The sequence below is a fragment of the Pyrus communis genome, chromosome 8 (assembly GCF_041283825.1).
Source record: "Pyrus communis isolate YQ-2024b chromosome 8, ASM4128382v1, whole genome shotgun sequence".
Taxonomy (NCBI): domain Eukaryota; kingdom Viridiplantae; phylum Streptophyta; class Magnoliopsida; order Rosales; family Rosaceae; genus Pyrus; species Pyrus communis.
The window spans coordinates 6,572,527-6,585,408 of record NC_142572.1 but is presented as its reverse complement, the minus strand read 5'-3'; the positions used below and the strand labels follow the sequence as shown (position 1 = coordinate 6,585,408).

Below are 12,882 nucleotides of genomic sequence, written 5' to 3'. Positions count from 1 at the left end.
AAATAGGCTTACAACACGTTATCAACACGCTATTGCCAGAAGCTGAGGAATTGACGAATCGTAGGAAGAGACTATCTTCTACAAAATTCAAAGGCTCTTATTTCTTTTCTGTCATGGCATTGTGTTGTTTTGACACCTTGGACCTCACGGTAGCAGCCCTTTGGGCTTTGCTGGGCTGACCCAGACTCTAGGCCTTCGGCCTAATTACCTCCATAAGGCCTGAAGTCCCTTAGCCCAACCAAGAAAGCATGCAGCCTTCTTGGCCCATTGTCCTGAGTCCCTGGTCCAACTCTAGCAGCTTCTTTTTGCCCATGACAGGCCTTCTTGCAGCAACCTATCGCTTATTGGGCTTCACCCTAGTCTTCAGCCCACTTGCCCGTAGCTTTTGCTGCTGGGCTTCCGCATACCAACCCAAAGGCCAACTTTCAATGGGCCTGCACTCGTGTCCCAATTTTGGGCCAAAGCCAATAGCCTTAGCTGTTGGGCTCCCCAAACTCGCTAGGCCTGAGGCCTGTAGCTCTCACCAAGGCCCAATAAGCCTGCAGCCGAATCTGCAGGCTCTTTTCCCACATTCTTTTGCTTCCACAATTAACCCCGTTTGGTCCCAATTTATTGAATTAATTAAAAGTGACTTGCAGTCCATTAATATGATAATAAATTCAAAATTATTGACCTGAATATCACTTTTGGACATTAACGATTTAATAATTTATTTTTATACTTGGAACCGTTGACATACTTTCGTAGTCCGGAAGCAAAAGAATGTGGGAACCTCTCCGTTATGAACTAATCGTTCATAAAACTAAATTGAATCTGTAGTTTCATATTTAGTACCTTTGAAACTTGAAGTTTTCATTCAAATATTACCTTTCATGCATAAATTAAGCCAATACATGTCTATAGAACCTGAATGTTTTACGATGTATGTTTATGGATTACCATATGACTAATCACGTTTTTGTTGTATACTCTGTTTTAGGGACATGTCAAACCTGAACAAGCTCGATTTCACCGTTTTGGAAGTATCTGGATGAAACTACCTAAAGTGGATTCAAGACGTGAAGCTTCATCTTACTGCAAAAAGTATTAGAGCCACCATCGAGGCACCTACAGATGACAAACCCGTCGACGAAGCTCAAAAAGCTAATGCAATGATCTTCATTCGAAAACTCATCCATATTGTGTAAGCGACAAAATTTTACTAACTTTGTACCTAAGAAAGCACATCTGACAACTCTCTCAGACCCATCCAACCTAATTGAAGGATACGGAAAGGCCTGTATCATGTTGTCCAATGGTACCATTTTAACCATTAAAGAGGCCCTCTATTCTCCATGTTCCAGAAGAACGTTGCTGAGTTTTAGAGATATTTCGAGATAATCAATATCATATAGAAACCACTGAAGATAATGGTTCTGAATTTCTTTTTATCACTTCGTACGAATATGGCCAGAAGAGTATTCATGAGAAGTTAGAACGTCTCCCGAGTGGGTTGTACATAACAACCATTTGCGGCATAGAATCCCACCATGTGGCCAGCCCTGTGTCTGAGTTCTAGAGCATTTTGTAGCTTTGACATGACCGTTTGGGACATCCCGGACGTGACATGATGCGCCATATCCTCAAATCATCACATAGGCATCGGTTACCTCTATTCCCGTCATACAAAGCGTGTTCTTTGGAGAAGTTGAATACTCAATCCTCGATTACAAGGATTATTTATAACCCTCATAAGTTTCTTCAGAGGATTCAAGGGGACATTTGTGAACATATCCAACCAACATGCAGACCATTTAGATATTTTATAGTGTTGGTTGATGCATTGACACGATGGTCACATGTTTGCCTGTTGTCCACACGCAACGCTGCATTTGCGAAACTCCTAGCACAAATTATTAAGCTAAGGGTTCACCACCCTAATTATCCGATCAAGTCTATTTGACTGGATAACGCTGAAGAGTTTACATCACATACTATAAACGATTATTGCATGTCAGTAGGGATTGAAGTGTACCCCATGTTCACACCTAAAACGGTCTAGCAGAATCTTTCATCAAGCACCTTCAATTGATAACTCGGACTTTGGTTATGAGAACCAAACTGCAGGTATCTGCCTGGGGCTATGCAATATTGCACGCAGTTATGCTGGTCCGCCTGAGGATCATTGCTACCCAACCTCGTTCACCGTTACAGTTGGTTACTGGATATGTGCCTAATGTCTCGCATTTGCCTGTGTTTAGGTGCGCAGTCTATGTGCCAATAACGATGCCATTACGTACCAAAATGGGTCCTAAGAGAAAAATGGAAATCTATGTCGATTATGATTCGCCATCAATTGTTCAATTTTAGAACCCTTTACAAGAGATTTCTCTACCGTATGTTTTGCGGATTGTCACTTTGATGAGACAGTCTTCTCGTCGTTACGGGGGAGATAAGCATGCTAATGTTCCTAAAGAACGGCGCGAATTATCGTGGTATGCTCCCACTATGTCTAATTTAGATCCCCGCACTGCCCAATCTGAAACTGAGATATGACGAATTATAGATCTTCAGAGCATACTAGATGTTTTTACTGATCTAGTAAAGGTAATAAGATCACATATACCTGCTGTAAACACACCTGCAAGGATAGATGTTCCTCACGTACGTCATCATCCTACCTAGGAAGGCCGGACCGTCCCCGAAAGTGGAGAGGTCGTACTTTCCACGCGGCCTGGTGCATTGGCGGCTAGCCAATCATTTGCCCTGACCTTGAAACGTGGCAGACCCCTTGGTTTAAAGGATTCACAACCCTATAAGAGGAAATCGGCACCAACTAATTATCTTAGTTTGAATCCGACCATCGCTCACTCATCTGTTCCAACGCATGAGGTTATTCTAGATTACGAAAATGTCTTAGACGAGACAAACCGGCCTCCCGAGAATCGCGAGATTTCAGTCCACTACGCAATATTGGATAAGGTTTGGAATCATAATAAGATGATCATTGACGATGCATTTGCGTTCTGCATAGCTGCTGACATTTTGTTTAGCAATGATATTGAACCATGTTCTTTTGATGAATGCCAACGTAGAACAAATTGGTCAAACTGGAAACAAGCAATCCAGACTAAACTCAATTTGCTTGCGGAACGTAAGGTGTTTGGGCGCGAAGCTCCTGCTCCACCACATGTGAAGCCCGTTGGCTACAAATAGGTTTTCGTGAGGAAACGTAATGAGAATAATGAAATAGTGCGATACAAAGCACGCCTCATTGTGCAAAGCTTTTCTCAGCGTTCTGGGATTGATTACGAGGAGACGTATTCCCTTGTAATGTACGTTATAACATTTCGCTACCTAATCAATTTGGTAGTTTATGAAAAACTAAATATGCAACTTACGGACGCGGTAACCGCGTATCTCTAAGGGGATCTAGATACGAAAATATACATAAAAGTTCCAAAAGGACTTTCATTGACTGGTTCAAATAGTTCTAGACCGCGGAACACTCTCTATATTAGATTGAGGATTTCACTCTATGATTTGAAACAATCCGGGCGGATGTGGTATAACCATCTGAGTGAATAATTGACAAGTCAGGGTTATGTGAACAACGAATTATGCCCGTGCGTGTTCATAAAGAAGTCACATTCTGGATTTTCGATCGTTGCAGTTTATGTCAACAACATGAACCTTATTTGAATTTTTGCAGAGCTTGAGGAAATTGCCGCTCACTTGAAATCGGAATTTGAGATGAAAGATCTTGGGAAAACTCGATATTGTCTTGATTTGGAAATCAAGCATTGTTCGAATGGAATCTAGTACATTAACCAATTGCAAACAGAAGGTGTTGTGACGTTTTAATGAGGATAAAGTGAAGCCTTTGAGTACACCTATGATCGTTCGGACTCTATATGCTAAACGAAATCCCTTCCGTCCAAAGGAAGATGAGGAAGAGATTTTGGAACCCGAAGTTCCATACCTAAGTGCAATTGGGACTTTATTGTACTTGGCTCAATGCACTAGACCCGACATCTTTTTTGACGTTAATCTTTTGGCTAGATACAGCAATGTGCCCACACGCAGACACTGGAATGGTGTTAAAGACATTTTTCGCTACCTCAACCGTACGACGGATTTGGGCTTGTTCTATACTCGTGAATCTTTGAGTGTTACCACCCTCTTCAGTTCTCGAATTGATTCTCGCCTTGTTGGTTACACATATGCTGGATATCTGTCTGATCTACATAGGGCACGTTCTTAAACGGGCTATGTCTTTACCGCTGGAGACACTGCTATATCTTGGAGGTCTACCAAGCACATAGCCGAAGTTCTTTTATTCTCACCAGCAACAACAACAACATCAGAACATTGAAGTCAACCAAATCCGTTCCCAAGACAACCTGGTCAATCTCTTCACCAAGTCATTGCCCAAGTCTACTTTTCAGAAGCTCGTCCACAGAATCGGTATGCGTAAATTATCTGAGTTGAATCACTTGTAGTTCTCTTATTTACAAGTTATGTCTAACTCAGGGGAGTATCCAGAATCATACTCACTTGATCTTAATATACTCTTTTTCCTACGATTATGAGCATTTTTTCCACTAGATTTTTGCTACCTATCGAGGTTTTGATAATGCACCCATCCTGGGATGATCATACTCTGCTGAGTTCACTACTTTCGTCCTGTTTGACATTTGTTTTAGACATTCTGCATACTTCTCACTTTTCTCCTTAGTCTATGGGTTTTTCCCCATACCTTGGGTTTTACCATAGCGAGGTTTTGTGAGTTTTACTACCAATGCATACTTTCTTTAAATTTGAGACTTGCATTCACCTGTTGTGCCGCCAACTTCATCAATTATTCTACCTTATCTGTTGAAGATCTGATGCGATGGTTTCTTGAGTATTTACACACTCAAGAGGGAGTGTTGCAGTCATATTTGGAATAGGAATGTGATTGTGTAAATCCTAATGTATGTAGGGATATCTTTTATATTCCTTTTAGTAGTCTAATTCCTATTAGAGTTGTAATCCTAAAAGGGTAAGGATTTTACCTATCGTACTACTATAAATAAAAACATAATGGGGGTGATACAACATACATCTCACAATTAAATCTCTCTCTTCTCTCTCTCTCTCTCACCACCGCCAACCTCCCCCTCTCTATTATCCTAGAATAGCCCAATTAAATAGGCCTGCAACGATATAATAATTGTCAAAGACAATAATGTAGGTGCAAAGATTGTGATTTTGTAAAACATATAAGGGTATACTTGTCATTTGAAAAGTTCATTAAATGAGCATTGATTATTATGCTTTGAAAAAAAAAAAGCATTGTTTTTAGAAGCATAATAGAACCTACTGCTTTTCTATGCTTTTGTACTTTCATTGACGACAGTTTTTTTAAATAGCACTTTTTTTTTGTTTTACCAAACTCATTTAATGTTCCAGATTTTTTATTAAGCTGTTTTTTCTTAAAGCACCAAAATTCTAAACCAACCCTAATACAACACACATAAAGGCGTGGGGTTTGAGGTAGGAACTACAAACTTCTTCCCAGTAAGTGGTCGGTGAATGTGTCATTTGTATGTCATTGAGTTCTTGACGGACAAAAAAAAAAAAAACTTACATAACACGAGTATACTGTTGCAATGACATTGCATGTTAATGAAATAAAGACGTAATCTGTGAACTGACACATGAGATTATACTTGAACATCCCTCTCCTTCACTTGTTTGTAAAATAATGAAAATAAAATAACATATAGTTATATGATTCAACTCAATTACATCCATCTTCATCCCTGGTACCTCTCTACTTTGGTTTCTAATATTCAACAAATTGCCTGCAACTTTCAAGATCTCTCATTTCGGCATATTTATCGGGAATCCAATTTTGTTGCGGATGCTTTGGCCAATGTTGGTCGTCTTTAGTTAGATACTCAATCTTGATGGTTCTCTTTTCCTTCTGAAACTCGTGCTGCTTGGTTATGGGACTTTTGTAATAGTTCTTGCCCAAGAGGCTTCTCGTTGTAACCATTTTCTTTTCTATTTAAAAAAGGGAATTATTATTAGCATTAAAAAATTCTTTTTTTGTATTCCAAATTTTTTATATTAAGAAAGAAAAAAATACACTGTAAGAAATGCAAATCGAGATTTTTAGAGTGTTAATAACATTTTTCTTAAGAAAACCAATTACATGATTATTTAACAAGAGGATAAAGTCACCTAAATCACATTGGTTACAAAATGATTGGTGAGAGTCAATGAGCCATGGGTCTAAATCACTTGGACCTTTGGTGGCTCTGGGTCAAATGAAACAAACTCCAAACAGATATGTACGCATTGATATAAGCCTAACTACAAATATCATAATTCTATTTTTATCAGTATAAACATATCATAATTCGAATCTATTTTTTAAAACCCCTATTCTCAAATTGATCATACTTTGTGGTTTTATTTTTTCAGTGTGACGTTTGGAATTACTTTTAAAATGACTGAAGGCGTTTTTGGTAAAATTAATTTTGGATTAAGTGTTTTTTAGAAGAAACTCTAGATATTTGCTTCTTACCGGAATCACTTAAAGTGTTTTTCTATGATAAATTTAGATTTTTACTAAGGATTGATTTCAAAAACATTTTTATCAAAAGCACTATAAGTTATTTTAAAATCACTTCCAAAAGAGCACATAGTTACTAAACCTGACATGTCTATTGAGTTTGGTTCCTTTTCCGGTTCGAACTTGAATTTTTATGACATTGCAAAGTATCACAAGATTAACAAAAAAATTTGGAATGCTAATATTATCCTTTCATAGCAGGAGGATTCTCTACCCTCCTATTCTCATCCCCTTCAATCCCCTCCTCTCACACATTGTTTTTTGTCTCATTATCTCTATAAAAAAAATTAATATAAGATGTTGACGTGGCTTAACCGTGACCGTTCAAATAGAAGGGGATGGAAGAGTAGAGAGATTAGGAGGGTAGAAACCTGATAAGAAAGAGATTAATTAAAAAGATAATTGAGGTGATCGATCGATCATATCATATTAATGGGAATGAAGTAGAAAATGTATCAAAAAAATGAAATTGAAACGTATGGGGTTGGTAGTTGCAGTAGGTGCATTGAATTCTTGACAGACAAAAAAACAAGGCCTTAACAATGAGCAATTTATCCAAATGCTCCGTATTCAAGCGAGTACTTTATATGTCATAAAATAAATGGACATATATGAAAAAGTATATCATTTTTTTCATTTATATTATAACATGTAAAGTACCGCTTAAATACTTGGTACTTGGAAAAATCTCTCCTTAACAACATCTAAGATGTGAAGAAGGCTATCGAGCATCTCCAAGAAATAGAGAAAATGATTTATATGGAAAGGGTTATCGTCCCGGTGATATTTCAGTTCAATATTACAATGTCATGTGTATGATTTTCTTTATATAACATTGCATTATTAGATTAGGACATCATGTGGCAATGACACCTTCCATTTAAATTGCTCTCCCATAAAATGTGAAATCTTATTTATGTCTCTATTTTTATTTTTGAGAGGTGTAATATGTTGTTCGGAATGTATATTTGGATTTCAAGTTAATTTATTGTGACCGGTTGTATTTTTCTCTCTTTTCTTTGTATGGAGAAGACTTATATGATATAGGTATGCTGGTATCGTGATGTTTCATGTCAAAGATATGTGTAAGTTTTCGTCCAAATATTCTTATTGGCACAAGATATCACACAAACAGTATACTCGCACCATGTAAGTTTTTGTCCTTTACATGAGGCCACCTTTTTTTTTTTTGGTTAAAATGAGGCCAGCTATGCAAGATGTGAATTTAGGTGTAGTTTTATTTGTAAACATTTACCACCCATTCTCTTGCATCTGAATATCATTGCAGTATTTGAAAAAAGAGGTATGACAAACAATTTGATGGGATTTTCATACCATTTAGTTATCTGTATATATAAGCCAGAATGTCAAAAAGGGTGAGTTATTCAAAATACCAAAGAATGCCCTTCCTTAATTAGAGTTTTTAAAGTAAAACAATTTAGTTTATGGGATATTTGAATTTTAAACAAAATTCAAGCAAACAAAACAGAACTACTCTGGGAAGTTTTTTTCTATAAAGGAAAAATATATATTAAGCAAAATTAAAAATAAAATTACAAGTAAAGAATAAAATGCTAGTGTGTATAATAGGATCGACTACTAAAAGAAAATTGGTTTATTCCTAATTTATAATGAAAATAATAAATCTAGCATTGTCTAATTTGAACCACATTATTGATAGTTTAATGTCGTTTGTGCAAAAAATAAAAAAAAAATATTTAACAACTTATCATATATAATACCACCCAATTACATGATTATATAGGAGAGAGGATAATGTTAACTAATCACACTGGTTACAAAATCATTGGTCGCAGTAATGGGTCTCTGGATCACTTGGACCACTGATGGGTCTGGATCAGTTGGATTATTGGTGGGTCTGGATCACTTGAAACAAATTCCAAATTGATATATAACTAATTGATGCTTACTTGCATTACATTATGATATTTTCTCACCATATAAATGCCTTAGATCTGGTGATCACATCTTGACAATGACTTACATGTCGTTGGTACACCACCACCACAACATCAAAACATCATGTGACATGTAAGTTACTCTCCAAAGATTCACCTTGAGCTCTTCAAGCTCCCATCATTGCCAGCCAACACCATGTACTTATCTTTCCTTGTAAGACTGGTGCACTCAAACCCTACAGCCTTACCTATCTCATTCTGTACATGATTGGCAACTTCAAACCTGGATTTCCCACCAATCTTGCATGTTTCTGGTTCAGGCAATTTATGAAGCAGCTGGAGGGTGTAAACAGGTTGTGGATTCATTAAGTGAAAAACTGGATCCAAACTTTTGAACCCACTTGCACATGTACCATAAAACATGTTTACTTTCACATCAATGGCCACAGGAACAATGTCATCAGTGAGCTCAGCAAACAAAGGGCTGAACCTCAACAGATAAGGCTCCCTGCATGTTGTTCCTTCTGGGCAAACCACAAGGTCTCCTTGTTGCAACAGTTTCTTCATTGTTTTCCCATCTCTCTCTCTATCCCTAGTTAATCTGATGGTTTTCATGGGGGCAATTTTCTCATTGACTTTGCTCAAACTGTATGTGACAGCAGAGAGGGGTTTGTCAATGGCTAGTTGAACATAGAGTGGATCTAGGAGGGTTCTATGGTTGCAGACATAAAGTCTTCCCCTTTGTTTTTGGGAACCAGTTGTTGGGGAAATCAGGGATTTGGGTTTTGAAATTGTGTTGATTGCGCCTGTGAAGGCTAAGATTGGACAGGCAATGCTGTGAGGGAGAAACATGCCTGTGAGGAATCTTATGATGCAGATGAAAATTCCTAGAGGGAAGTACATGAACATGGCTAAGGTGGCTAGTGGGGTTGGGAAGAAGGCCAATCTTCCATCATGAAAAATCAAGGGTTTTGGGTATTTTTCTCTTGCTAGGGTTTTCCAGTTTTGCTTCTCAGCTTCAGTCACCATGTAAATCTCCTCCTGAAAAATCAAAATAAAAGTCATATGGGTGTTGTTCTGATGCTTGCGATATTGGGGAAGAGAATTTGAACACGTTCTTCAAATGCAAAAATAAATGCTCGTAACTACCTGAATTAAGTGTATTGCGCTAACTACATGACTATCTTCAAAAGGGAAAAGTAAAAAACCCAAAAAGATTTTCAAATAAATAGATAGAGACATGCAAAAATAAACTCTTTAACTACATTAACTATAAGCATTTTACAAATTACATGCGTATTGTTAAAAGGGAAAAAAAAAAGTACAAAACCCCAAAAGTTTCGAATTAAGAGCGAGATCAGATGTACAAATATATGCTCTTAATCACTTGAATTACAAGTAATTTGGAAACTACACTTAGTTTTGTTAATAGGGGAAGATATAGAAAACAAAAAAGCTTTTCAAATAGACAGAGAGATGAGTCAAAATGACCATTGACCAACCTTGCAATGAGAAAAGAGTTGCCCATGCTGCAAAAAACTATCTTGACAACCAATGATGCCAATGGCTTCAGAATCTTCCTTGACCTCCTCTTCAAGAACCACCACATTTGGATCCAAACAGTTAGTCTTTTTTTCCTCCATCAACCCCACAAAGTATCCACCAACAACTTTGAGCTCTCTTGCAACAACAACATCAACCCCAACATAATCTTTCAAAACCCCTTCAACCATCACCCTAGGAAACTCACTCACTCCTACTTTTTTCCCACATCTCATTACCACATCAAGCCCTTCATTCCCAACATCCTCCAAAAAAAACTTGGGCAGGACAGCAGTCCCAACCCTCATCCTATCCTTCCTAATCCCAAAAAAGCACAAAAAAACCATAATATTTAGCCCTAACTCTCCACCAACCAAAAAAACTAGAGGGCTCAAGAGAAACAAGACAATAGCTCTGAAAAGCCCTCCAGCCTCAAAGGCCACAAGCATGAAGTAAGGAAACAGTGAAGCTGATGACTTCAAAAGTGCTTCCTCAAAGTGGAAAAACACCGTTTTGTTTGAAAGCACTTTTGACTTGTGAGCAAGGGATTTGAACTTCTGAAACGTGAAGTGGGTTGCATGGGGTTGGCTGCATTTGTGTTCTGGAGGGGATGATATGTTGCTTGTTTTGCTGTGGAATTGGAAGGAGGAGGAAAGTTCTTCTAGGGAGCATAGGTTTCCAGACATCTTTGGTTGCCTTTGCTTACTACTTTTTATTGCAATGGATGCAGCATATTATATATACTATGCGGCATTCATTTATGATTCTTACACGGTTTAGGTATGAGTTTTCAATTGGTGAAAAGCCATCATCGTGCGCTCTCTACCATTTGAGCGAAAACATATACATACTCATTTCCAAAAGGGTATATAAAGTTAACATGGATTTAAATGCTTAAAAGGTAAAAATATTGAATGTTATATAATTTCTTAAATAGGTCAATTCAAATAGTGAAGAATTTGTATTTGTATTTTGGAAAATAATATGTTGCATAAATACAAATTCAAACTCAGTAGTGAAGTACATTTATATTTATATTTTGGAAAAACAAACTAAGTTTGATTAACGGTATGAGATCACCAAGAATTAGTTTCAGCTGGTGAAATACGATTACAACATTTTTAGACTCGATTAACACATAATGTAACAAGTAATATGTACATATTCGTCAATTTTATTGGCAACATACCATATCATTTAATGATTTCATTTTATTAAATATATATTAAGTCGTACGAAATCATTTCCTATGTAAATATGAAATCCTAGCTTGCACGAGATATTCACAATTTCAAATAGGTTTAGAGAACAATTTTATTCACCAGAATAGTATGATAAATGAAAATAATTAACTCATCCAATATGGATATTTGAGTATAGTCAAGTTAACTAGAATAATGTCCTCACTAAATGCACCCAAAATCTCTCTCCATAATTTTTAGATTAACAAGTTGTTCATGAGATTTGAACATATGATTACTTTAATAAAGCGGATACTAAGTAATGCTAAAGCAAATCATGTGCTATTTGGTGTTAAGTGCTGATACAATAGGCCCAGTTGCTAAAACACCATTGGTTACATTTTAAGACGTTAATTTTGCATCACCTTAGCGTGCACCCTAGGGCAAACGATAATAAAAGTTTTCCACCTTCCATTAAATGGTAATAAGTATCCATAGTTGTGGAGACTACATTTGAAGTTAACTTACTACCCTTCTGCAGTGGACCAGTTAATTTTAATAGTAGTAGATGCCATATTTGTACCATGCATTCGAGTTCTTGTGTTCAATTTGCTCTCCTTCAATACATCATGAAAAGAAAAACCTTTCTAATGAATGCAGGACTTGTATAACGGTGCCCTCACCGATACACAAATGTGATCTCTCTAATATTTTTTTGGGTCCATCACACCTGACAAACATGCGAATAGAGAGAGAGAGAGAGAGAGAGAGAGAGAGAGAGAGAGAGAGAGAGAGAGAGAGAGAGAGAGAGAGAGAGAGAGAGAGAGAGTTGAATGCACACATACGACGTAGGTGAGAGTGGTTCAGATTCACTACTAGCTAGGTCCGTAGCCAACATAATCTCCGGCCTTCTTCTCTTATATATCTAAAAGCATATCTACTAGAATAAATAGTTTTATGGGCAGCACTGTTGCATGCGGCAGTCGTCCAAAGGTGAATATTTAACAGCGACCAACAACCAAATCATGATTTATGTCTAAAATTGAACCATCCAAAAGAAACCTACCTGCATGGGCATTGGCCAAACCAACTAAGAGAACATCTCTGAGCAAGTAAGGAACCACCCCAAACAAGCTCACGTATAAAGATATAGTCTTTGCTATAAAGCATCAATGAACATATGACAAACAGAAGTAAGAAATTGAAAAGGACTAGAAATCTCCACGCATGCATGCTGTGCATGTCGTAAAGAAATAAGTTATTGCTAGAGAGAAAGTAGAGCATGCACGGGAGAGACACAAAGTGATGAATGAGTATTTCCCTAATCGAGTTATGTTCACTTTATCACCTGATCAAGAACACAAAGATGTCATATTTTTGTACGGCATGACGTGAATGAGAAGGACAAAAAATATACAATTCAAGTAAAAATATCTTCAAATTTAATCTGACTATTTGATCGAGAAACAGAACCACATCGAATAAACAATGTATTAATATCTCACCCAAAAAAAGATAGTGTTGGGAATACTAAATTTTTAAATCAAAATTTTTAAACCAAATGATGTAGATTATTACTTAAGTATTGATTAACGTGCTTATTTTTCATTGATGACATATCATTTGATTTACAAAT

General features: G+C 37.0%; 1 protein-coding gene across 1 annotated transcript; it reads right to left on the bottom strand.

Annotated features, from left to right (window-relative positions):
* Positions 1–8,319: 8,319 nt before the first annotated feature.
* On the bottom strand, positions 8,320–10,887 carry LOC137718779 (putative glycerol-3-phosphate acyltransferase 3). Its single transcript, XM_068458312.2, has 2 exons — positions 10,026–10,887; positions 8,320–9,564 (listed from the first exon to the last, which is right to left on the bottom strand). Exons 1-2 carry the CDS (start codon positions 10,749–10,751, stop codon positions 8,677–8,679), a joined length of 1,614 nt encoding a protein of 537 aa, XP_068314413.2. The 5' UTR covers positions 10,752–10,887; the 3' UTR covers positions 8,320–8,676.
* Positions 10,888–12,882: the final 1,995 nt, after the last annotated feature.